At 39.6% G+C, this 27,433-nt stretch overlaps 1 protein-coding gene across 5 annotated transcripts in view; it reads right to left on the bottom strand.

Moving 5' to 3' along the window:
- Positions 1 to 27,433, bottom strand: part of KIF1B (kinesin family member 1B) — a 145,957-nt gene that overhangs the window by 82,476 nt on the left and 36,048 nt on the right. For 3 of the 5 annotated variants that reach the window (XM_044237131.1, XM_044237129.1, XM_044237130.1), the window contains exons 3-12: positions 22,462 to 22,538; positions 21,537 to 21,716; positions 18,512 to 18,577; positions 13,522 to 13,700; positions 12,860 to 12,971; positions 10,524 to 10,601; positions 9,755 to 9,820; positions 4,999 to 5,074; positions 4,241 to 4,319; positions 3,043 to 3,185 (exon numbers count right to left, since the gene is read on the bottom strand). In XM_044237131.1, the coding sequence (XP_044093066.1) occupies positions 3,043 to 3,185; positions 4,241 to 4,319; positions 4,999 to 5,074; positions 9,755 to 9,820; positions 10,524 to 10,601; positions 12,860 to 12,971; positions 13,522 to 13,700; positions 18,512 to 18,577; positions 21,537 to 21,716; positions 22,462 to 22,538 (1,056 nt within the window). Of the gene's footprint in view, positions 1 to 2,074; positions 2,117 to 3,042; positions 3,186 to 4,240; positions 4,320 to 4,998; positions 5,075 to 9,050; positions 9,069 to 9,754; positions 9,821 to 10,523; positions 10,602 to 12,859; positions 12,972 to 13,521; positions 13,701 to 18,511; positions 18,578 to 21,536; positions 21,717 to 22,461; positions 22,539 to 27,433 lie in introns of all 5 variants that reach the window. The other 2 variants (XM_044237126.1, XM_044237128.1) reach the window with 2 other exon arrangements.

The raw sequence follows: 27,433 nt of genomic DNA, 5'->3' as shown, positions 1-27,433 counted from the left end.
TTTACATTCATCTATTAGAGCAAGCAAAAATCAAGGCTGATTATTTGCTAATTACTCAAAGTGAGGCTCTTACTCTGCCGAACAGTACTACCATGAGTCCCTGGTAAGCCGAGTTCCTACTATGAAATTCACGGTTCAGGGACACACTTTCACTTACTAAGGTCTTTAACAGAACTATAAGTTTTATTTTCAAATTTAGTTTTGACAAAAAGACCCACAAACAACAAAACTCATTAATTTGCTGTTGTTATTTCCTTCATTCGTCATTCTTGTCAAATAGACACTAGGGAAAAACCATAGGTATTGATGGATTCCTATTTTACAATTAGCTCATGTTTGGAAATTTGAGAATACCTACATTGCTTAAAATTCATACCAAAACTAAGTTTTCTTTAAATGATACAAGTCAATGCAGAGTCGGAAAACATTAGTATTTGCTCTATCTGTGGTCTACTCATCTCTACTGAATCAAAGCCAGTTCTTGAAACCCCTTAAAACCAGTGGTTGCTTCAAGACAGTTTGAAAACCACCATCTGCAAGTGCAGAACATAGGAAAACAAGCAATTTTCTAAAGGGGGGTAGGAACTGGAGCAAAAAATCCGCAACTAGGTGACGGCAGCAAGGTAGGAAAGAGTAGGACGGGTGCAGTTCAGAAGGTCCAATGGACACATGCAAGCCCTAAAAGCACTTAAGAGTAGTAGATTGAAATGGAAATTCAGAAGTAGTCAGGGCTGCTTTCCTGCTTGGAGACAAAATTAAAACTTAGTCATGCATAGCTTTTTGGGAGATGCCGCAAGTGCTCAGAAAAGAGCGAGGCAACAAGCTGATGGCAGCACCACCTGGGGCACAAACGCAAGAACAAGATGATCTCTTTCTCACATCAGTATCAGTCAGCTTTGGAAATCTCAGACAGAGCTGTTCCAGTCCAACAGTCACTCTGTATGGGAGTGTCACTGTGTCTTCAAGGCCTGGGCTCATCATGGCAGCCAGGGCTACGCTTGCTTTCTCCTGTGGATGTCCTCCCTTCAAGCCCTATTACATGCCTCATTAAACGAAGAAGCAAATCAACTAAAATCTAAAACTCAGCCACCACAAAGTCAAGATTCTTCATTTCTTCTAAGATAAAAATTCCCTCATGAATTATCTTAACAGGGTAGGAAATCATGTCCTCACCAACTTAATGGTATCTATGGAGAGAACGAGATGTGATCCTCCATGAAAATGTCATTTTGAACACATATTTTAGACACCCAAGTTCTTAAAATCTAATCTGTAATTCCAGAAAAGGAGGGAAATAAAAGGCTTCCTAACCACCATGTAAGCTGAGGCCCAAAATATGGAGGAAACTAACTTAGCATCAGCCCAGGTGAGTGCTAACCCAACACTCCGAGCTAGTCAGCCACGGACAGGTCAGCCAACTGGAAGTGACTGTTTTTAACTGTACATTCACCAAGGCTCAGAATTACAAAGCTAATTTAAAAGGATTTTTCTGTTAAATGATCAGACCCTTGAAGGATCTCAAGAGGCCAAAAAGGTATAGTAATGACTTTAAAAACCAAGGTTCTGAGGTTACACTATCCAATCTACTACACAGGAACCATGGGCTCTCAGTAGCAAATTAAGCACCCCAGGCAAGCAGTGTCCTCAAGGGGTAAAATAGGCATAATGGAATCTTTTCCAGAATCAGGGACAGGATTAAATGAGATAATACACTCAAGGTCCCTGGAATGGGGCCCAGCACACTATAAACACTCAGGAAATGTGAGCTGCTGTCTTCACAATCACCATCCCTTATGACTTTGGATTCAGTTTAATCATGTAAGTGGAAAAACTGAACAGCAGAAGCAGCAAGAGACTCTTAAGCCTCTAAACTACTTAACCCACAAACTGAAATTCAGCAGTGTTCGCTAAATGGAGAAGGGCAAAAACAGGATTGTTTCCAAATCTACGGTATGCTCTGTCTGGGATTTCCCTGTTAGGGTTGCTGGCATGCAAAGCTCATTTTAAGGCTGATCCAGCAGAGGCAGATTAGCAAATCAGAGTACTGGAAATAACCAATACATGGAATACACACATTTGCCTCCGCTTCCAGAGTAATCATCGATCAATGGATCAACTGAAGGTAAGCAGGAGGGAAAATACAAGAAGGGTCAAAGTTCAGGTTCAGAAGTGACACAGAGAGGGATCAGAGCAGCATTTGGCATTGGGGAAGATGAAAAAAACTAACACTTAGAATACGTTATCATTTTGCACACTGTATTCACTTAAATTCAGGTGCTAGTCAGTAAGAAGAACTAAACTAGAAGAGACTTTAAAAATCTTACTAGAATTTCAAACAATATTAATTTTTCACTCAAAAAATAAAAATATGCTTTGTCAAATAAACCCCGTATACTATTTTACCTGAATCACCCAGTTAACCTCTGATTAGACATTATGCAGGCAGATCACGGAGGTTAAAAAAAATATTCCTTTTAAGACAACACTGTAAAATAATATTCTCTGGAAGTCTAATTCTTGAATTTGACAGGAAATGGATATTTTTCCCTTCATGTGTTCATAGGGAGCCGGGTGGGGAGTGGTCCTCAACCATTTTGCAGGAGGGGAAAGATACCACTCCAAGGTAAATCTTAATCCGGAAGGGGACTGGAATGGTAGGTTTGCTACACATGTATTACCACCACTGCATTAATCCAGAGAAGCCCCTAATACAAAAACAAAAATTTCAAGTAACGATTTTACGAAGTGATTAATTTCTCAGTGAGAATAAGCTCATCTAAAATGAAGATCTAATAAAAAATATAAGCAATAACATATTTACATTTTAAAAACGAATTTCATGGGTTCAGCTGGATAGACTAGTACATATTACATAAAGGAAAATTCTGAGACCATTTTCACTGGATTTTTTTAAAAATTAAAAACAAAAACAAAAAACATTTTCCACCATCTGACTTCATCATGTGCTTTGAATCTAAGTTTAAAAAGAAGCACCCTGAAGAGGAACAGATCAGAGTTCGTGCTGATCCTTAATTCACTTACTATCAATAATATCTCCCAGGCCCTGAGCACGGAGAAGGTCCTTCAGCCGCGTCACCTCCTCCTTCAATTCGCGGACAAGTTTGGCGTTGGGGTCCTCATTGATAACAGCGTTGCACTTAATTTGTTTTGCACGGTCTGCATATCTATATCCAGAAAGAACATTCATTTTTGCCATTCCTCAGATACTCTACTTCTCCTAAGTAATGAACCATTACTTCTATCTCTAAATCAAATGGCTTGAGCATTTGCACACTTCATGAGCCTTACTAACAGTAGGTGCATCAGAAAGTTTTATAGTATCTTATTGAGTCGAGGAAAAAGGCTCAGATGAATTTTAGTGATTTACCCCAAATCATAAAAGAAATAAACACCAGAAAGAGGACCTAAAATGCATTTGTCAGACTGTACAGGGTTCTTTCCATCTTTCTATCACCAGGAGAAGAGCAGAAAGTTCTAGATTAAAGTAATGAAAACTATTCATATATAGAAATACAGCTGACCCTTGAATGACATGGGTTAGAGCTACATGGGTCCACTTATAATCAGATTTTTTTTTCGATAAATATAGTCCAATACTGTAAATGTGTTGTCTCTTCCTTACGGTTTTCTTAATAACATGTTCTCTCCTGTAACTCACTTTATTCTAAGAATACAATATGGCATTATATACATATACCTACCTATGTAGGTATATGTATATGTATATAATACAACATACAACATACAAAATATGGCTTAGTCAACTGTTTATGTTATGAGTAAGGCTTCTGGTCAACAGCAGGATGTTAGTAATTGAGTTTTTGGGGAGTCAAGTTATATGCGGTTTTCCAACTGCGCAGAGGTTTGGTATCCCTAACCACTGTGTTGTTCAACAGCCAACTATATTCTATTAGTGAACAGTCTGTAATTACACCACAAGGGAACTTCTTTTTACAGAAATGAAAACTGTAACAAACTGAAGATGAAATTGAAAACCATAAACAGGTCAATTCTATTACAATAAAAATCTCCCCCACCCCAAAAAATAAAATAAATAAAAATGAAAATCTCCCCCAACCCATGTTTTCCCTGTTATGAGAGGGATGGATCATTACTTACATAAAAAATTACCCAGATAGCACAAGAAAACCAACGGTGTAACAAAATGACTTATGGTGGCACAGTAATCTATTTAGCTATCAAGATCAATTGGGAGTACCTCAGAGTGCTCAAAGTTTCATCATAGTTGATATCTGCTGGGCTCAGAGCAGCAACCATTGCAGTTCGAGAATTGCCACCTAAGAAGATGAATCATGGTTATCGAAAATCATACACATTTTAGAAAGAAGAATTTTATTAAATTTATGTCCAATTAGACAACACCATCTCGGATCCTAAGATTTAATCAAGAGTCAACAAACGTCTTGCATGTCGGGCACTGTTATACCGTTAATCATGGTGTTCGGATCTACTGTGACAGTTTCCCTCTCCCACCCCAGTGAAGACCTCAGCCACTCCACCAAAATGTCTTTAGTGAGTCCAAGTCACAGTGACGTGGACAGGCCAGCAGGCCATTCTCAGCCTCTTCCTCCTATCAGCGACATCTGACATAGCTAATCACTCCCTTCTCGTAAGGAGAGAAAGAGGCTAACAGAACAGAGAATAAAGAGAATGACCTGGAGGTCAAAAAATCATCAGCAAAAAGGTAACACGGAGTTTCCAAAAGAGATTTGAAGAAGGAGCGATAGTTTTGAAGCAGATGTGGTTAGGAAGACAACCACACCAGTCCCTGTTCTGAGGTCAACACGATGCGGGAGAGAACCCTGATTAAAAAGTGAGCAAATCCAACCAACTTTAAGAGTAATGTGGGTATCTGGAGATAAATTTTCTCCAAAACAAACACAAAAGACAAATGACCACAAAAGATAATCAGTAAACAGCGTTAAACAGATAACTACACAACAGTGATCAACATACCTAGATTTTCTCGAAGGAGCCAAGTAAGTACAGAATCCCTGTAAGGAATAAAATCAGTCTTCTTCTTCTTCTTACTCTATTAAACAGAAAGAAATGGTCTTAGCATTGTTAGGGAGGCAAAAGTCACATGAAAGGCAAACCAGTCTAAATTCCTAAGTAAACTACAGTAGAACCCCATCACTGTAGAAATTTAACATTCATGGCTTCAATTCTTCACAATACCCAAAGTTCATGCAATAAAATAATTTTTTTCCTTTTATATTTTATTTTGAAAAATTTAGAACATACACAACAGTTTACAGAGTAGCATAATGACCTACCATCATGCAACTCCAACCATTATCAATACTTTGCAATCATGTTTCTATTATCCCTCAAACACTTTACACTTTTTCTTCCTGAACCATTTTGAATAAATTGCAGGCACCATGCCTTTTAATCCCTAAATATTTCAGCAGATAAGGACATTCTCTTACTTATTACAGTCACATTTTAATGACGGAATTCAGGAAATTTAACATCAATATACTAGTATCTAATATCGTGTCTATATCATATCTTTTATAGCTGTTAGTGTTTTCAAGCAAATCCAATATTTCACCTATAAATCAATATTTTAGATACATATTTCCAACAGAGAAGAACCTTTTTCTTTTAAGCAGAACTGTAAGACCATATCACACATAACAAAATTAACAATAATTCCTTAACATCGATCTCATTTCTAAGCCTCAAACAATGGTATTTTACTTTTGCAGAGGGGCAAATATGAATCCTGGGCATTGCAGGTTAGATGTGTAGGAGCCAAGTCATTTAGTTAACGAATGTACTTGGCCAACCACCAAATCATCAAGTGGACTGCTGCATCTCTAACAACTCTTGTAAAAGTAATATACATTTGGTTTCTTTAGAAGGAAATTATACCCCAAATAAATCCAACCGAAAGAGCTAGGACTCAAAGTGAAAAGGTCTAAGACAATGATGTGATTTGCTAATCTGAAGATCTGTAAAGGCTGCAAGATGAATTATCTGCATATACGTATCAAGCATTTCCTTATACAGCTGTGACCCTTCGCATTATCATGAGATAGAGCAAAAGGCACCAATACAAAGCCAGTATTAAAATGGAATTATATCCCTTGAAAGTAAAAATTAATGCAAATCTTTTGCAGATAATAGCTACTGCAGTTTGTTCTGGCTGACGACTAAGTCGTGACAATTTAAGAAGCCACTAAAGGAAGCCAGGGTTCACTGATAAAACATCTGTCCCCAGTCCTGGTATAATCTGAGGTTAAAGGTTAAAGTAAGGATGATCTAGTTCTTGCGAAAGCATGGGTATTCAGAAAACGAGTACTAAGTAGCTGACCTCTGGTCTGTTGAGGAGGAAAGGAAGCAGGCAAGGAGCACTTTAATTCCATCTCTTATCAAAAACATCCCCTCCAATTCATCCTAGTCCACCCACAGACACACTTTCCACCAATGAGAAAGTCATTTCCCAGAGTAGGATCTATTTCTAAATGACACAGACCTGTAGGGAGAATTACCCCTCTGTCTTCCACAGCTCAGTTGGAGAATCAGTGCACTGCAAACTTCCTGAGGCCTGAGACCTCAATTCTTCCTTCTCTAGCCCCTCACCACACCTAAACACTCCACTTTGCCTACAGGTAGTACTGAAAATGCTGCAAGAACTAATTTATCAGTTTCAAGGACGGCAAGCAGTACTATAAAAATAAGCAGTGTCTCTTTGGCAAACAATGTTCTATTTTCATTTTGGTCAATTAGACTAAATTAAGAAGGAGTAGCTAAATAAAGAACCATTAACAGAACTTCTACCTTTTCCATTTGAAAATATCTCAGAATTTTAGCTACTTCTTTTCTATTTGCTCTCTTACATTATTAATCTCATCTATTCTCACAAATAAGGGCCTCAGTAATTACCTAAAAATGTTTACTTACTGACATCACTGGCCTCTCTAAAAAGAAGTAATCCTGTTTCCCTCCCCAGTAGAAATAACAGTATATTTTAATTCACCCAAAATTATACTTATTACATAAAAACCAAAATTTGTCTTTGATCTATTACAGTTATGGCATAAATGCAAAGTTCTAAACTGGATTTTCCAAAACAAATCCTAAAAAAACCATTTGCAAATGACTGCAACACAGAGTAATATGGGAAATATGCAGGTAAATACTTTGTAAACTTATCCTGTGGTTGATAATGAATGTTAAAAATGAGCAAATGGACAAGTTAGAAAAACCACTAAATTTTAACAGTTTTCATGTCTGGGGACTCAGATTAAGTATCTGAAGAATATCCACACATACATAAAATCAAACAAAAGACTTTTTAAATCTAAGGAAGCTTTTCCAATAAACCAAAAGAAACAAAACATTACTTTCTATTAAGTAATTTGTGTACAAGTAGAGAACAAACCTATATATTTTAAAATACGAGTATAAAATATTTCATTGCAGGGGCACCTGGGTGGCTCAGGCAGTTAAGTGTCTGCCTTCGGCTCCCGTCATGATCTCAGGGTCCTGGGATCAAACCCCGAGTCCGGCTCCCTATTCAACAGGGGGTCTGCTTACCCCATTCCCTCTGCCTCTCTCCTTCCGGCTGCTCATGCTCTGTCTCTCTCACTCTCAAATATTAAGTAACATCTTTTTAAAAATAAAATAATTCATTGCAGATACTCCCTTTATCTCCAATGTTATTCATGTGATTGAAAACTGTTGAGTGCTCTATTATTAATGCAAAATAGTACTAAGAAATTCTAGAGTATTTTTTTAGAAATATAAGGAAAAGTATCTTGTATTTGGATTAAAAGGATGCAAAAGAACTTTTTTTCTTAAAGATTTTATTTATTTGGGACCCCTGGGTGGCTTAGCCATTAAGCGGCTGCCTCTAGCTCAGGTCATGATCCCAGCGTTCTGGGATAGAGCCCCATACTGGGCCCCCTGCTCCGTGGGAAGCCTGCTTCTCCCTCTCCCACTCCCCTTGCTTGTGTTCCCTCTATCGCTGTTGTCTCTCTCTGTCAAATAAATAAAATCTTAAAGAAAAAGGATTTTATTTATTTATGACAGAAATATAGCAAGAGGCGGAACACAAGCACGGGGATCTGGGGAATGAGAGGAGCAGGCTCCCCGTTGAGCAGGGATCCCAGAAGCTGGGATCATGACCTGAGCCAAAAGCAGACACTTAAATGCTGAGCCACCCAGGTGCCCCAAAGAGCATGTGTTCTAGAGAGGGAGTTTAACTTGATTCTACAGCCTTCACTTTCTATATAACCAAAGAGTAGGGAAAAAAAAATTTTTTTAACAATTTAAATAATCCATGAGAAGAATAAATGAGACAAGATGGGATTGGGAGGGAGACAAACCATAAGTGACTCTTAATCTCACAAAACAAACTGAGGGTTGCTGGGGGGAGGGGGGTTGTGAGAAGGGGGGTGGGGTTATGGACATTGGCGAGGGTATGTGCTTTGGTGAGTGCTGTGAAGTATGTAAACCTGGCGATTCACAGACCTGTACCCCTGGGGATAAAAATATATTATATGTTTATAAAAAATAAATAAAATAAAAATCCATGACTTTTCATGATAGGAAACAAGATTATACAAAGAGGTTTAAGAAAAATATCCTAATACTTTCAAGAAGGCAGTTATGTTTTAGAAGAGTACCCATAAGAAATATCTTCATTGCCCTTTCAAGAGCTTTAAAGGTGACTTCTTCAAGTGACAGTCCCACAGATCACTAGGAGAAACATTAAAAAAACACAATGCAGACGCTTCCTCATTTTCCCTCTTGTTCCTTTATTCTGAATTCCCTCTCCAAAGCAAATCATGTTCCCTAAATTAGGTTTGGTGTACAGTCTCATGATTCCTGGTCACTCTGAACAGCAATTCAAAATTCCAGAGCCAGAAAGCAAGTAACAAAAAGTTATTTTTCAAGGCTCCATTCCTACTTATGCCTCCATACATCCTGCTGAGGATTTACAATCATCACAATTGATTCTACAGCTAGTTCATTCCTACCAAACCCCTCCGTACCTTGCTGGTGCAGTTATCCTACAGATGAAGCATTTGAAAGAAAGAACACAGGATTAAGCCTTCAAAAAGAAAGTACTTTAAAGTAATAAATTGAGTATGACTTTTCAGAAACAAGCAAGAAAACATTTAATTCTTTATAGGGATTCAAATGATGTACTAGAGTATACAATGACTAGTACCTCCTTAGCCTTTAATCTAAAAAATGAAGCCTGTGATACAAAACTGTTGCAGTTACAGTATCCCACTGTTAAAGAATAGGAAAGAATAACACAATTTAAAAAAATACATTATTGGCTCCCAAATCAACAGCATTCACCAAGGCAAATGCTTAAAAAAACTCCAAAAGGTACTGTAACCTGCTTTAAAAAGATTGTACAGGAAACGATTATGCAACAAAATCCTTGGTTTTGATGAGAGATCTGAAGTCAGGCTCAAAAATCAACCAAACCCTAGGTCTTCGTAAATAGTCTTCAGTCTGGCCTCTACAGATCTATGTTTACTTTCACTCTCCTTGATCTCTTTTGTGTTCGGTAGAAAGTCAAAGTGTGTTATACCTAGTATCTTATCTGAAAAGCTCTAAAAGGAGAAAGCAAGATTACACAAAAGGGCCAAAAAAGGTCAGTCTTCCTAAACACATAAAATATCATCAAGTACATTTGCTGAACAGTCAAATTTTCCCATGTAATCAAGTATATAATACTTACCACCTCTGCCAAGGCTGAAATGACTTTGCCCAGAGTTGTGAGAGACTTATTAATATTCGCTCCTTCCTGAAATCAATACCAAACATGAAAGAATTATGATGAAGAGTATCTTCTACGGCCACATCATCTATAATGCACAGGATACAACTGAGCCTTATGCTAGCACTCTTTGCTGACTTACGACCACAAATTCTAAAAACCTCTTTTAGCCCACAGTCTCCCCTGTTCACATTAATGCCACGCCAGGACCACACACCTAACTCACAGTCCTGAGTATGGGCAAGATGGCTTGCCCCAAAAACTTACGGATGCTGCCTTCTTCCCCCAACTCACCAACATGCGATTTCTGCTCTTGTTAAGTAACCATCCCTCTGGAGAGGGCTGTGTGTGCTCTCACATTTGGATCTTGTGTGTCCCTGTCCCAACAGTGATGCTTCCATCTAGCCTGTTCCTCAGAACACCTTTCAGCTCTCACCTTGACCATCAAGTCCTCCTTAACTATCACTTTACGTTACTTATCTTTCATTGAATTTATAGATCAGGCGTCAGCAAAATGTTTCTGTAAAGGTTTTGCAGGCCACGTGTTCTCTGTCACAAGCTCTCAGCCTCACTGTTAGACAACACACGAACAAATTTACTGGGACTGTGTCCCAGTAAAATTTTATTCACAGCAACAGGTGTGGGTCAGATTTGACCTACTGGCCACAGTTTGCTGACCTATGTTACTGAACATTTATTGACTAGGTCAACTGTTTGATAAAATAAGTACCTTTAATCGAGTCCCTTTGGCACCAGTTGAATCAGCTCGTTCACTTCCCGCTAGATCCACCAAGCTGATTTTACTGACCTGGTCAAGAACAAGAACATTGGGGCAATTCAAAAATAAGCCAGGTAGAACCAGAAAACACCAAGAGGCAGGAAATTAAAAATCAGGCATGCAAAAGACAACAAATACTTGTTAGAGCTCTTACATATGGCACAGGGAGACACAGCATGCACAAAAGTTCACAGCAATTACCTTGGTTCAAAATAAGTCATTTTAAGATACACAGGACATATTTTATAATAGTGTGTCATAAAACTCATTAACCCAATAAATGGTACATTAAATATGAAGCCTCCAGCAACTGGAACCCTCACACACTGCTGGTGGGAATGTAAAAGGATGCAATCACTCTGGAAGGCAGTTCAGCAGAGTTGTAGACCTACAGAGCTCAACATATGCTACCATAAGCCTCAACCACTCCACTCCCAGGTATTTACCAAGAGAAACAAGAGCAAACAGCCACACAGACTTGTACACAAATGTTCATGGCTTTTTCATTATCATGCTCAAAAACTGTCAACAATTTAAATGCCCCCCAACAGGCGAGTTAATGCACTGTGATGTAGCTACACAAGGAATACTAATCAGCAACGAAAACAAGTGAACTACTGTTGCACAAAATAACACAGGTGAACTTCAGAATTATGCTAAGAAAGAAGCAAGGCAAGAAAACAGTACATACTATTAATTCCATTCTTATAAAATTCTGGAAAGTGTAAACTAATCTGTAGTGACAAAAAGCAGATCAGAACTGCCTAATAAGTACGAGGGTGGCAGGAGTGACACAGCTATTATAAGGTGGCATGAGGCAGCTTCTCAGGGGAATGGATGCGGCTACGACTTGGACTATGATACTGGTTTTACAGGTGCATACACACTAATCTGATTTTATACTTTATGTGTGGTCTATTGTACTTCAACAAATCAATAAAAGTTGTTTAAAAAAAAGCTTTGGGAAAGTTAGATAAAAGTATCTAAAATTATTTTTGTGGACGGGACATCATAGAAGAAAGGAAAAAATGTTTTCACTCAAGATGTAAATAGCATTAATATTGTAACTAGCTAAGCAATGTCAAGTTATCTGATCACCTATATGAAGGGTGTTTTTTTTTTTTAAATAATTTTCAGCTAGGGAGCAAACCATAAGAGCCTTAACTCTTGGAAACAAACAGGGCTGCTGGAGGGGAGGTGGGTGTGGGGATGGGTACCTGGAGGACGGGCACTAAGGAGGGCCCTTGATGGAATGAGCACTGGGTGTTCTACATAACTTATGAATCACTAAATTCTACATCTAAAACTAATAACATGGTATATGTTAACTAAATTGAATTTAAATAAAAACTTTTTTAAAAATAAAATAATTTTCAGCTAAAAACAAGTCACCAAGTAAAAGGTGATCCTAGTTTTTAGTGATGTATCACAAATTACATAGTTCATAAGGCAAAGGATCTTTCATCACTACCAGTAGAATAAATCTAACTTCAGGTTTAAAAATCCAGAGGCATGCTACTTAGATACACAGGCAGAGAAGAATTCAACATAAATTTATTACACAATAAATTCACATTTACTGAAAGGTTACTCTGAGTCAGGCACTGTTACATGCACTAACCTGTATCAGTATTTAATCATCTTAACAATCCCATGAGCTTGGGAAAACTGAGGCACAAAGAGCTAAGTAACTTGCCCAAGGTAACAGTGCTGTAAAGTGGCAGAGGCATGATCCAAAGAAAGCAATTTAACTCCAAAGTCTACTACATTTAACTACTGCAGAAAAGGAGACAGTAACAAGCAAGGTATTCGAAGAGCATCACAGGCGCTGCGCAGTCCTTTGCTTTCCAAGGAAAAACACACCTTGTCTGCTTAATTGTTGCTTAAATATTTAACGCCCCAATAACATTATCAGGACTCAAAACAAACACACAAACAAACAAAAATCTACATACCAAACAAGTAATTAAGAGATTCTAGTTAAGAAATAAAAAAGATTTTCTCCCCACAGAACTGCTTAATTCTTCTGAACAAAGTATTTCTGAGACCCAAAGTCTCTGTTTTCTCTTAACCCTATTTTCTATCTTGCAATTTCACTCAAAAACCCAAAAAATTTCACTCAAAATTGCTTTTGGATGGGAATAAAAATGACAAGCAAAAGACACAAAATATTCTCTTAAGATAAAAGGGTAACTTTCTCTGCTCCATAAGCTGCAGAGAGTAGCAAGAGGGACTTCTGAAAACCCCCGTTCCATACAACTCAAGCCCGTTCACTGACACTGTCCTACCTTCTCAGTGGAAAGGTTGGTCTCAGTATCATGTTTCTTCTGGGTGAAAACAATGGTAAACACAGCATGGGAACGGCTACTTGTTTCATTCATGTTGGTAGCCGCCACCGTCCTAAACAAACATAAAGGTGACATGTGACGATGGAATTCTTAGATGAAAGTTAAAATGGATAGCATAACTGTAACAATCAGAAACAATAGCTTTATTCATAGATCACGAGATTGTCACTTACACAAATTGTTCTCAATACACCTTATTTGTGAGCTTATCAAGTCATCCCCAAATCCAAAGGTCTCCCATCAGAATCATTTTTTATACCTCAGTTGTCCCTTTCGAAACCACCAGGGCATTTAATTTGTATTTTTTTATTCCACAATTAATTCCATAGGCATATAATTATCCAACATTTTACCACAACCTAATCAAAACCTGATATTTTAACTTAACCAATGTTCTGCCATGTTTCAGCACTGCATTATTTTTGATGAGAAGATGCTGAATATGCTGAAGCCCTTTCTTTTTACCCCAGCACAGCCAAGGGATCAGAGGATCTACAATTAAAGCAACTTTCATAAATATAAAGGTGGTCTCAAATCCTTAACTGGGAACAAAGGACCTGAAAAGGTGCCAAAGCCTTGTCATTAGTCTATTTCTACCATACCTGGCTTTGTTCCCAGCATCCATGAGGTCAGCAATGTCTGTGTAGGAAGTGACTGCCAGCTTGGACAGATCCTCCACATATGGGCCAAGAAGTGGGTGTTCGCGCACACGCAAATGACCCTTGTTTTTTGGATTCAGCAGGTCTCGTACTCTTTCACAGTAAATTTCCATGTAGCTCACCTAAGAATAAATTATTAAGTGAACTGGAGGACTTGGGGAAAAAAATCCTATATATTAAAAATTCTTTTTATACTTTTATTCAAAGCTCTACAGTTGGGGGCGCATGGGTGGCTCAGTCAGTTAAGCATCTGCCTTCAGCTCAGGTCATGATCCCAGGGTACTAGGATCGAATCCCAAATCAGGCTCCCTGCTCAGTGGGAGGCCTACTTCTCTCTCTCCCTCTGTAGCTCCCCTGCTTGTGTACTCTGTCTCTGTCAAAAAATAAAATATTAAGGGGCGCCTGGGTGTCTCAGTGGGTTAAAGCCTCTGCCTTCGGCTCAGGTCATGATCTCAGGGTCCTGGGATCGAGCCCCGCATCAGGCTCTCATGCTCAGCAGGGAGCCTGCTTCCTCCTCTCTCTCTCTCCCTCCCTCTCTGCCTACTTGTGATCTCTGTCTGTCAAATAAATAAATAAAATCTTTAAAAAATATATTAAAAACAAAACAAAACAAAAAACCCCAACTCTACAATTAGGTGTGCCTGGCTGCTCAGCCAGTGGAACACACAACTCTTGATCTTGGGGTCGTGAGTTCAAGACCCACACTAGGCACAGAGATTACTTGTAAAAAATAGCTCTACAGGGGCACCCGGGTGGCTCAGTGGGTTAAAGCCTCTGCCTTCGGCTCAGGTCGTGATCCCAGGGTCCTTGGATCGAGCCCCACATCGGGCTCTCTGCTCAGCAGGGAGCCTGCTTCCCCCTCTCTCTCTGCCTGCCTCTCTGCCTACTTGTGATCTCTGCCTGTCAAATAAATAAATAAAATCTTAAAAAAAAAAACAAAAACCAGCTCTACAACGAGAGATCAACAATCTTTACAAAGGTAAATGTCTTAGGTCTAGTCCATTTCATTCTATTAACAGTCGCACAGACATCACTGTCTAGCTTAGAACCAGCCTTCTGACGGACTCAGGAAAGAAAAGGAGCTAAGAAGGCTACCTCGGCAGTCAGCAGCCACTACCTAAGTCAGAAAAAATACCATTTTTAGTAGCAACTTACCAGTTACTAATACACTTCTAAAAATATACGCTGTTGTCAATAATTGAGGGCTACAGTGAGGTGACTCTAAAAGCTTGGAAATAAAAATTCTATTAGTGTTAACACGAAGAAATACTACCAATGTTCCAGAGCAGGGAAGACAAAAAAGAGACCAGCAACCCCAGTACGGTAACACTAACCACACAAACCATGGATCTACCACAAGGAGTGAGGACTGGTCAGCATGGGGTCTGACGGCATGGCGAGACCTGCCCACGACTGGTGAGGGAAGAGGAAGCCTCCGCTAGTCCGCTGCGGAACTCTCGCCCCACAAGCAGGACCGTTCCTATCGTGGAGCTGAAGGTCTCAGACTATCCTTTCTTTACCTGAAGCAAGCCAACATCTCACTCATCTAGGAAACTCCTCCCTCTCAAACTCCATGCTCACTAAAGAACCAGCAGGGTTCCAACAGAAGTCTGTCCACAGGAAGGTAAGATAATATACCAGGCTTGCTAATGTTTAATGTTCTGGTCTAGGGAAGAATAACAAATAAAAGGGAAAGTAACAAATAAAAGTAGTGGTTTCATAACATAAGTCAAATGAGCTTCACTCAAGAGTCTGGCTTTGAAGGTTGCTTCTGGTCCTGATTTATCTGTAAGATCAGACTTCTAGGCAAATAAGGCTCTGGAGGGGGAAATTCCCCACAGGAAGACTCATTATGCTCTTCTCTTGTGTATCCTGAGCTATCCAAGCACACAATAAAATCTGGCACTTGTATACTTTAAATTTCTATAGACACATTTCCAAGTGTCTGAAACAATAGAAACGCTATTTCTATTGCTTTTTTCTTTCACTCAGTCTCAGATCTGACTGTATACTTTATTTTTATTTTTTTTAAAAAGATTTTATTTATTGGGGCACCTGGGTGGCTCAGTGGGTTAAAGCCTCTGCCTTCGGCTCAGGTCATGATCCCGGGGTCCTGGGATCGAGCCCCAATGTCAGGCTCTCTGCTCAGCGGGGAGCCTGCTTCCCCCCTCCCTCTCTCTGCCTGCCTCTCTGCCTACTTGTGACCTCTGTCAAATAAATAAATAAAATCTTTAAAAAAAAAAAAAGATTTTATTTATTTATTTGACAAAGACAGAGCAAGAGAGGAAATACAAGCAGGGCGAGTGGGAGACGGAGAAGCAGGCTTCCCACTGAGCAGGGAGCCTGATGCAAGACTCTATCCCAGGACCCTGGGATCATGACCTGAGCCAAAGGCAGAGGCTTAACAACTGAGCCACCTAGGTGTCCCACTGACTGTATATCTATACTGTATTTTAGAATCAGTTTTTTTAAATATGGAGAACCCTTGAGTAACTGATCCCATATGAGATTAAAACAACAGGACAACAAGTACACCTTCTTAAAGCAGGTCTTCCTATGAAGTGAAATGGCACTTTAACATTCCTGGGTAGTATTTAAACTTGGACATACACTCCGGAGTCCCAGAAAGATACTACTTCTTTTTGAATGATTTGCTGTCCCTTTTCACGCAGGTATGGGAGTATGAGGACCCAAGTAACCTAGGTAAGGGCTGCTGTGCTCTGCTATTTATTCTCTAACACGCAAACCCACCTAAAGCCAGCACCAGTTCCTTTACTTCCGAGCCAGCCACTACAGCCCCCACGCGGCAAATTCAATTCACCGAGCAGAAGCATCTTCCAGGCATTTTCTAGGCACTTGGCACACATCAGTAAATAAAACAGACAAAAATCCCTGCCCCAGCGAGTTTATGATTCTAAATAAAAATAAGTGACAAATACTTAAGTAAGCAGAATTCTAAAGTAGGTTAGAACATGAAGAGAACTGGCGTGGGGTGGAGGGGGAGGGAGAACAGGAGAGAGACCAGAGTGCTGGGCTGGAGGGCCGGCTGCAGGGTTAAACAACGTGGTCAAAGTAAGTTTCGTTGAGAGGGTAAGCCTTGAGCAAATGACTTGAAGGAGCTGAAATACTTAGACAAAAAGATATACAAAGGGAGAAAATTTCAGGCAGAAAAAAAAGTAAATGTAAAGGCTCTGATGAAGGAAAAGTTCCTGTTGTTCCAGAAACGGCCAAAAAGCCAGTGTGGCTGGAGCAAATAAAGGAGAGAAGCAGGAGAGAGGGGAGAGGTCCCAATGCAAGGAAGTACAGTATCAACTACACCACACTCCAAGCAAACTGTGAACTCCAATATGAAAGGACATGGCATCTTCTCTTATTATCTACAAGCTCAAAAAATTGTCACATTCTATCACTCTGTCTATCCTTTGAATTTATTTAAAATATGTGATATTTTAATAAGAATAAAATCTACTGAATTTTCATTTGTTATACATTTAGTTGTCAAAAAGAATACAGGATGAGACAAGTTATTTAGAGACTTAATTTTAACAAAAATATTTTTAGAGCAGCACATTCCCATTTTGGTGTATGATAGTCATTAAGGCAGAATTCTCTAAAATTTATAGATTTAGGCAACACTTTATAGGTAAAGAAAAGTTGACCAGCTATGTGGGTCAACTTGGAATTGTGTAAGTCCTATAGAACATCACAACACATACATTAAAAAAAAGAAAAGTTTGCTTAACAACAGCTTCATGTCTCAAAACAACAGGCTCATGTTAACAGAACACTTAATTTCAGTTACTAAAGAACTGAGTAGCAAGGCAGGAGGTAAGTGAAACAGCTTCAAAAAGCACATATCAATGAGTAGAAATGTTAATCAAATAAATGAATGTATGTATACAATGTAATTCTACAGACCTCTTCTTCAAAGAGCTGGAGTATACACTGGGTAAGAATAACTCTCTAATGGGGCGCCTGGGTGGCTCAGTGGGTTAAGCCGCTGCCTTGGGCTCAGGTCATGATCTCAAGGTCCTGGGATCGAGTCCCGCATCGGGCTCTCTGCTCAGCAGGGAGCCTGCTTCCTCCTCTCTCCCTGCCTGCCTCTCTGCCTACTTGTGATCTCTCTCTGTCAAATAAATAAATAAAATCTTAAAAAAAAAAACAACAAAAAAAGAATAACTCTCTAAGATTGTAGGCAATCAAAAAGAGGGAAGGGGAGATCTGATTATACAGAATTTAAAAACTAATGTCCGGGGGGCGCCTAGGTGGCTCAGTCGTTAAGCCTCTGCCTTCGGCTCAGGTCATGATCCCGAGATCCTGGAATCGAGGCCTGCATCGGGCTCCCTGCTAGGCGAGAAGCCTGCTTTTCCCTCTCCCACTCCCCCTGCTTGTGCTCCCTCTCTCACTGGCACAATAAATAAATTAAATAAATAAATAAATAAATAAAATCTTCAAAAACAAACACCAATGCCTGTCACAAATCACTATTAATAAATATGAAAGGGGGAAAGAATTCACACAAATGATTAAGATAAACACTGCAATCTCAAAATGTAAATAGGCAGATGTATAATTTACAAAAACAAAAATACTACAAGTTGGCAATGACACAATGGGTACTTACACCCTCCTGATGGGACTGGAAATTGGTACAGTGTTTCTTTCTAAAAAGCTATTTGGCAATTCACATGTATTGTTTGACAACCGGATACGTAAGGGAATTAACTAAAAATAAAACTTATGAACAAGCTTCTGACTTATGAACAAGGATTTAATCGCAACATTATTCATGATGACCAAAACTCAGAAGTAGCCTAAGAATACAAAACTGGAAGAGTGGTTAAATGACCCACAGTCATCACCTGGGCCCACTGGAATGGAGGCGACGGAGTCCAGAGGCCTGTGGCTTTATTTAACCCATGGCTGTACTCACCTCTACAGAATAAGACATTTCTTCATTACAGTTGTCATTGATTTTCTCAAATAGTTCTTCACATAACTACAGAGGCAGAAGGAGAGAGGTGTGAACAGCGTAAACGAGGGAAGTATAAAGATACCCATGAGTGCTAAATGAATTAGCGAGATCCCTTTTCTCCTTCTCAAAATATTAATGGTAACAACATCAAAGGAGAATGCATTGAATGAAATAAAAGGACAGTTGTGAATTTTTATTCTCCCTTGATGACAGGATCTCAGAAATGTTTCCTTAGAAAGCAAGCCACACTTAGGGGAAAAGTTCTGTGTCTTCTTGTGTTAGGTCCCTAGCACATTAAATTTATGTAGAATCCAATTCTTCACACTATCCTAGAGTAACAGTGAATCTACTACTATTATGTAGCAGTCAAACTACTATTAAACTACATTTTGGGGATGCCTGAGTGGCTCAGTCAATTAAGCATCTGCCTTCAGCTCAGGTCATGATCCCAGAGGCCTGGGATCGAGTCCCACATTGGGTCCTTGCTTAGGGGGAGCCTGCTTCTCCCTCTGCCTGCCACTCCCCCTGCTTCTGTTCACATATGCTTTCTCTCTCTCTGATGAAAACAAAACAAACAAAAAACCCTACATTTTGTACACATTTTATCATGCTATATAAATTTTATTTTATATTGTCAGTTACCATACACATTACAAATCATACATATGTATGTATAAAGAGAGAATGCATACTATTTCAAGGGAGTAAATGAAGGTATTTAAGAATTAATTTTGAGGGGCACCTGGGTGGCTCAGTGGGTTAAAGCCTCTGCCTTCGGCTCGGGTCATGATCCCAGGGTCCTGGGATTGAGCCCCGCATCGGGCTCTCTGCTCAGCAGGGAGCCTGCTTCTCCCTCCCTCTCTGCCTGCGTCTCTGCCTACTTGTGATCTCTGTCTGTCAAATAAATAAATAAAATCTTTAAAAAAAAAAAAAAAAGAGTTAATTTTGATAGTACAGAGGTGCCTGACTGGCTCAGTCAGTGGAACATGCAACTCTTGATCCCAGGGTTGTGAGTTCAAGCCCTACGCTTGGTGTAAAGATTACTTCAAATAAATAAATAAAAGAATAATTCTGTCTGTATAAAATTTTCCCCTTTACCTTTGTCTTAAGATTCCAAGCCCTTTATAAGAGGCTATTCTACCTCACAGTGACATTTCCAACAGAAAACATTAACCTTTCTAGATCAGGAAAAACACAAAATTTCACTCTCCCCATCCTTTGAATTTATTCAAAATGTGATATTTTAATGGGGATACTTAATAAAATTCCATTAAATGTTCATCTGCTATACATTTAATGTTTAGGCAATCAGTACAGATTTGGAAAATGAACTCTATGTTTGTGATTCTTTAGAAGTCTAAACAGAATTTAAAATTTATGATAAATGGCAGTCTCTAAATGATAATCTTGTTTTTAAAAATTAATGCTTTTGCATTAAAATTAAATATTTCAAAATTCTACAAGAGATATATATGTAATTACATAAAAACAGATTAGGGGCACCTGGGTGGCTCAGTCATTAAGTGTCTGCTTTCGGCTTAGGTCATGATCCCAGGGTCCTGGGATCGAGCCCTGCATCGGGCTCCCTGCTCAGCGGGAAATATGCTTCTCCCTCTCCCACTCCCCCTGCTTATGTTCCCTCTCTCACTGTTTATCTCTGTCAAAAGAAATAAATAAAATCTTTTTTAAAAAAAGATTAAAGGAGAAGGATGGAGAAACTATGTGTGATGATGGAGTAAACAGACTGTTTAGTATAATTTGCTATAATCTACAAAATATTATTTCATTGCTAAAGAAGTATAAAGAAGTATAAAGTAGAAGTAAGGCCTCCAGAACCACCGTGCCTGCATTGGGATTCTAACTCTGCCACTCCCTTGGGCAAGTGACATGACCTCCCTATGCTTCAGTTTCCTCGTCTTTAAAATGAGGGAAATAAAATAAAGGCAACAACTGCATCTACTTCTTAGGGTCAAACTAGGAGGATGAGCTGAGGGAGTATCTGTGAAACACTTGGACCAGTGCTCGCACATCATGAGTGCTACACAGTATTTTCTCTAATTATTATTGTAATTTTTGCTACTCCTATACACAAAGAAGGACAATTCCTAATAGATGTTTTAATATTGACAAATATTTTTAACAGAAGAAAATACGTTAGTATGTTGTTTTTTTCTGAAAAATTCTTAGTCTTTACTGATAGTTAAGCATTTCAATTATACAGCTGAATTTAAAATTATAGTCCAATAATCCATTAGAAAAAGTAGCTGTTGCTCTCTTATGTATCTTATTCTCAGAATACAGAGGTTACACTAGGCCTATAGTAAAAAAAAAAAAGAAATAAAATTAATTCCAAATATCATCAATAAAAGCAAACCACACTTCTGTCATTAATCAGAGAAGTTCCTTCTAAATTCCTAAGTTTCTATGTCCCAACTCCTCTCCATTCCAAACATACAAGGTCAAAAGACACTGCTCTTAAGAATTCTCAGACTATTCAAGCTTACTATGATAATATTAAATTAATAAGATAAAAGGGAAAGATCTCTGATAAGGCAATTAAAAAACTAAAAAATAATCATATGTTTAAAAGGTGATCTATATTATGGGGTTTGGGAAACAATCTGATCAACAACACCGACCAGGTGTCCCAGGATTCAGAACAAAGCCTGGCACACGCTACCATTTTTTAAAGAAGCTGGTAGCACTGTTCAAAAGATAAAATACCCAGACAGGGGTATGCAGCAAAACTTTTACAGAATGCCAACTCCCCACATTTAAAGACAGACACGTCTACATGTTGGTCTTTTCCATTAGACCACTAGATCCTTTGAAGAAAGGAACAAGTGATTTATTTTATTTTTGTCCCTTGCATAGGATAGTCCCGGTATAAATGTTTGCTAAATAAAAGAAAAATATTGTTACAGCAAGTGAAAACTAAAAGTAATATTAAACAGAGGTCTTTTGTTGTTTTTTGTTTTTTTACCTGTGGAATTATGCCAGCCTGGCTTTCTTCTTGTTTACCCATCATTGTATAAGATTTCCCAGCACCAGTCTGCCCATAGGCAAAAATACAGACATTATATCCCTCAAAGGCATGTAAGAGCATTTCCTTTCCAATGTCATTGTACACACGGTTTTGAGATGCAAAACAGGGATCTTCAGGCTGTAGAGATTAAAAGGAGAAATAAATGGCATTTTATTCGTATTCTTTCCTAGGCTTATTTGATTACTGCTATAATAAATTTAAATGTTTGGAATCTCAACAGTCACCTATTAAAATATATTATAAAATTTTTAAATCCTTTCTACACACAGCTTATTCTTCTCTTATTTCACACACATACACACACACACAGTCATCCAGCTCAGCCAAACATAAAAATATCTGCATGAAATTATCTCACTCAATTACACATCACTTTCCATAACCTTAAAAGTATCACTCTTCCATCCACAGAAAGGTAAAAGAACATTTTCTTAAATGGAAAATGGTACTAAAAGTTCAAAGGTCAAGTCCACATATAAAAATACTTCCCAGCACTCACTCTAGGTAGTATGGCTATTTCTCAATAAACCTAGCTTTTAGTGACAAATGTCCAACCCCTTTCACAGGTCTTTCTGTTGGTCATCAGGTTCTGTCAGTAGTTTAAAACCTCTCCTACTCCAGCACAAAATAGAAAAAAAAAAATGTAATGAGAAACAAATCCAAGCTGTACTTCACAAAAAATCCCTAGAAGCCGGCAAGATTTGGGTCCTTTACTAATAAGAAGAGTACTGCAAAGGGCCCCACTCTTTCCATTTTCCTAGGTGTTAGTCATCTCTGTACTCTTTCTGGACCTTCAAGCTCTTTCAAAACTGTTCACAACCAGCACTGTTCTATTATTACACTGCACCGTAAGCATACTCACCGAGGTGTGAGACCAGTAGGAGTAGTCGAAACTAAAGGACTTTGGAGCTTCCTTTGGGTTCTTTGGGTTAATAATACCTAGAAAATGGAAAGGATTTGGTTTTTTAAGTCACTCAGTTACATGTTCTTTAGTTCAACATGATGTTGTTTTAAGTTCAAAACATCCAAATCAGTAAATTCATACCACTGAATCTGAGGAAGGCAATCGAAAAACAAAAATTATCACATTTTTAACAGGCAGGATCTGTACATAGAATTTAGAAGAATCAGACCATCAACATCCACTGGGTGCCACCAGGATTCAGAACACAGCCTGGTACAGAGCAGGTGCTCAGTAAATATTTTATGGCTGAACCATGGTAAATAAGAACCCAAAATTCAGAAATGGGCCACATAATTATTTGCATAAATATTTCAATACATTAGAAATAAAAATCAGGGGCCCCTAAGTGGCTTAGTTGGTTAAGCAACTGCCTTCAGTTCAGGTCATGACCCCAGGGTCCTGGGATCGAGTCCCACATCTGGCTCCCCCTGCTTCTCCTTCTCCCTCTGCCTGCCACTCCTCCTGCTTGTGCCCCCCCTCTCTCTGTCAAACAAATAAATAAAATCTTCTAAAAATAAATAAATAAATAAAAATTAGAAAATTCCTGGATACAACTACCTGAAATAAATCCTTTTTAAAGATCTTATTATCTACTTTAGAAAAGCATTTGATAATTAAGTATTCATTGGAAAGACAATCTTATTTCTGAAATCCACATTCGATAATAACATAATACACACACACACACGTGCACTGTGTATGTCTACAGTGGAATCACAGACCACAAATCATCTGCCGAATGTTGTAGGCAACAAAATTGGTTTAAGGATTTTATTTATTCATTTATATGAGAGAGAGCACCCATGCGTACAAGCAGGGAGGAGGGGCAGAGAGAAAGGGAGCAGGGAGTCTGACTTGGGCTCGATCCCAGGACCCTGGGATCATGACCTGAGGCACCCAGGTGCCCTCAGACAGCAAAATTACTTTTTGACAGAAAAGCACCAAGCCTTACTGCCCCGACTGAAAGTATTTCAGGTGTGACAAACCCAGGCGCACCACACTTCAGGGACCGTCTGAACCCAAGGCTTAGTCTCCCTTGCTTCCTCACACACGGAAAGCCTTAGCGCCTCCGACTGCACATGGAAGAGAATCTTCACGACACGGGGTCATGAAATCTCTTCAAAGACCAGACGTCTCAGCCAATCCACTTCCCTAAGGCACGGCCACGTCCCAGGCTATCGGTGAGATCACGATGAAAAAATAACCGTCCAGGGCAGCTGCTGCCCGGGGCACAAACAGCAACAGTTGCTACGGCGCTCAGTTCCCCCTCCCGCTGGGCTCCTCGGCCGGGCCACACACTTCTCTGCTCAAACCTCAGCTGCTGCAGAGTGTGAACAGGCTCATACTGCACAGAATCATGTGACGAGGAGACATGGTTCTAGAAAGAACATCTCCCCACACACAAACGGCAACCTAAGCAACGAACCAAAAGGCTCTAGGGACGAGATTTACATAACGGCCAACCTCGCGCAGTGCCTGGGTGGCTCAGTGGTTTAGGCCTCTGCCTTCGGCTCGGGTCATGATCTCAGGGTCCTGGGATCGAGCACCGCATCGGGCTCTCTGCTTAGCGGGGAGCCTGCTTCCCCCTCTCTCTCTGCCTGCCTCTCTGCCTACTTGTGATCTCTCTCTATCAAATGAATAAATAAAAATCTTAAAAAAAAAAATTTTTTTTTAAAAAAAAAGCACAGTAAGCCCTGAGCTCTGGGAACATCCTGCGGACCTGCCCTCCTGCCCCTAAGGCAGACAGAGGTTGTGTCACCGTTACTGTACAGAGACATCACAAAGAGGTTCAGCAACGTCAGCAAGGCTACAGAGCTAGCTAGTGGCAACCCAGGACGCGGACTCCGACGGCTCAGCTCCAGAGCCCCCACTCGTAGCGAAGGTACCCGTTTACAGGCTTACTCTTTGCCTCTATGTAGCGACTGCCAGGGCAAACACAGTAAGGCATTTTATGCGTATGTATACATATGTGTGCATGTATGCACATGTCTACGACCACCCCCTAAAATTACATCATGGGCATTGTTTAAAACCTTCTTACCCAGGGGCGCCTGGGTGGCTCAGTGGGTTAAGCCTCTGCCTTCAGCTCAGGTCATGATCCCAGGGCCCTGGGATCGAGCCCCACGTTGGGCTCTCTGCTCCTCGGGGAGCCTGTTTCCCCTTCTCTCTCTCTCTGCCTGCCTCTCTGCCCACTTGTGATCTCTGTCAAATAAATATGATGAAATCTTTAAAACAAACAAACAAACCTCCTTACCCATTGAAAACTAAGAACTAGGAGGATCACAGTTCCTAAAAGATGGAAGACTACCCACAAACTCTACCAAGCAAATGGAACTTAGTGTCAAACTATGTGCACCAGATTCAGGCTTCAGCAGCGCAGCGACAGAGACCAGGACAAGACGCTGGACATGACCCTCAAGTAGTCTTCACTGCTCAAAAACATGGTTAACATAAACACTCTAGAACCTCTAGGAAATTTGCTGTTATAAGACCTTTAAGCCACTTGACTCCATCTTTTAGCTACTCACTGCTGGTACCAATTCTGCCAAGAACACCTTAAGATAGTTTCCAGTTCACCTCTTTGTTCCCTTTTCCCTAGGACTAAGCAGCAGAAACACTACACCAGCAAGCAATTTTCTTGATCCACGGGAAATCCTTTTCCCCTTCCTCAAGATTCCCTCCTTTCAGATCTTTGCAGCTTCCGAACCTAAGTCTCCTAATGTACAGATTTGAACTCAAGCTGCCTTCTAAGTAACTGCCTGCATGTAGACAAAACTTTTTATTTTAACATAAATAAGTGAATCAAAATATAATTCTGAAGAGCTACTTTCATAACAGTTATGTCAAACAAGATGAAATTTACCCACATTTAAAAAATTTTAATTCTTATATGAAGGATATTTTACAGAAAACACCTTAGAACAATGTAAAACTCAACTCAGTACTGTTGTTACCTGTTTGAGGGGGTAGTGTAAGCCCCGGAAGACATGCATAATTTTTTTTTGAAGATTTTATTTATTTATTTGACAGACAGAGATCACAAGTAGGCAGAGAAGCAAGCGGGGGGGGGGGGGGGGGGGAGCAGACTCTCTGCTGAGCAGAGAGCCGGATGTGGGGCTCGATCCCATGACCGGAGCCAAAGGCGGAGGCTTTAACCCACTGAGCCACCCAGGCGCCCTGGCATGGATAATTTCTAAATGTTAGCTGAAGAGTATTTAATAGGATAGTTTGCTTTATATAATTCTTTACATTTATATATGTCTCGTATTATCTTGAATATACGAAATGTTTCCTAATAAAAAAACTTGAAACTTTCCAACTCTGCAAACAAAAGCACTGTTATAAAAATATCAGCAACAGCCCTTCACCTCATCAGAAGCCCATGATCTCTACCATTACTTCCAAGGACAACGAACTAATATTTTCTAATGTGCCAAAGGTTTTCTCCTTCTGAATTAATAACAGTTGAGATCTAATTTACTTCCTTTAACCTAACTAAGAAACAGGATGTTTCCAACTATGACTAAAACGCAGCGGGGGGCGGGTGGGGGGGACACAGTACATGTAAGGGGAAGGAAATGGGATTGGGATCAAAGGACCATACAGAATATGTTAATATTCTAAACGGATGATGAACACTTAGTAAATATATTCAGAATTTTTTGTCACCTGGGGTAAGACTGCACTGAGTCCTCCCTAAAACTGAGATAATACCTAGCTCACAGGATTAGATGAGTAAAGCACTACACAAATGCTAATTTTCAAAAACAGGTATTTTTTGTTTTGGTGTTTTGGTGGATATGTTAACCCTATTCCATGATCCTTAAACCAAAGTGAGGGAAGTTCATCCACTAACTGGTAAAATAAGAATTCTATTTCTTGGGGCGCCTGGGTGGCTCAGTGGGTTAAAGCCTCTGCCTTCGGCTCAGGTCATGATCCCAGGGTCCTGGGATCAAGCCCCGCATCGGGCTCTCTGCTCTGCGGCGAGCCTGCTTCCCCCCGCTCTCTGCCTGCCCCTCTGCCTACTTGTGATCTCTGTCTGTCAAATAAATAAACAAAATCTTAAAAAAAAAACCAAAAAACTCTATTTCTTGGCAAGAATCAAAGTGCTGCATTGAGGTCCTATAGCTGCGTCACCCAATCTCTGAGGTTCCTACCACATTATAAATCCCTTCAGTATAGGGACCATGTCTTGGGGATCCCTCTACAATGCCCTACACCAAACAGGCACTCAGATGCATGTCCTTCTTTTGTCATGTATAATTCTAATATCATTAAATCCTGTACCATTTACAGGAGCATAAAAAGAAAAATGAAAACACTGCATACCTATGCAATGTACACATAAAATAACAGTTCCTTTCATCAACTTTCAGAGAAAGAATGTAGAAAGAATTGTATTACCATAAGATGTGGCAATATTTAATATGACGGTTCTCTGTATCACAGTCAACTGAACGAAGAAAGCACTTAAGAACGAAATAACAGTAATTAATGAATATCTTCAACATATAAACTATTTTCACCAACATAAACGCTGCTACAAATGCAGCATGCCTCCCAGGACCACGTGTCATCAGTGTGCAGGCTTTGTTTAGGATAAATCACCACTTTTGGGACGCCTGGGTGGCTCAGTTGGTTAAGCGGCTGCCTTCAGCTCAGGTCATGATCCCAGCGTCCTGGGATCAAGTCCCGCATCGGGCTCCTTGCTCGGCAGGGAGCCTGCTTCTCCCTCTGCCTCTGCCTGCCATTCTGTCTGCCTGTGCTCACTCTCTCTCCCTCTCTCTCTCTCTGATAAATAAATAAAAAATAAATAAATAAATCTTAAAAAAAAAAAAAAAATCACCACTTTTTCTGCCATGAATGGACT

Source organism: Neovison vison, chromosome 2 (assembly GCF_020171115.1).
Source record: "Neovison vison isolate M4711 chromosome 2, ASM_NN_V1, whole genome shotgun sequence".
Taxonomy (NCBI): domain Eukaryota; kingdom Metazoa; phylum Chordata; class Mammalia; order Carnivora; family Mustelidae; genus Neogale; species Neogale vison.
Note: the sequence above shows the minus strand (reverse complement) of the source record. Positions and strands in the feature narration are given on the sequence as shown.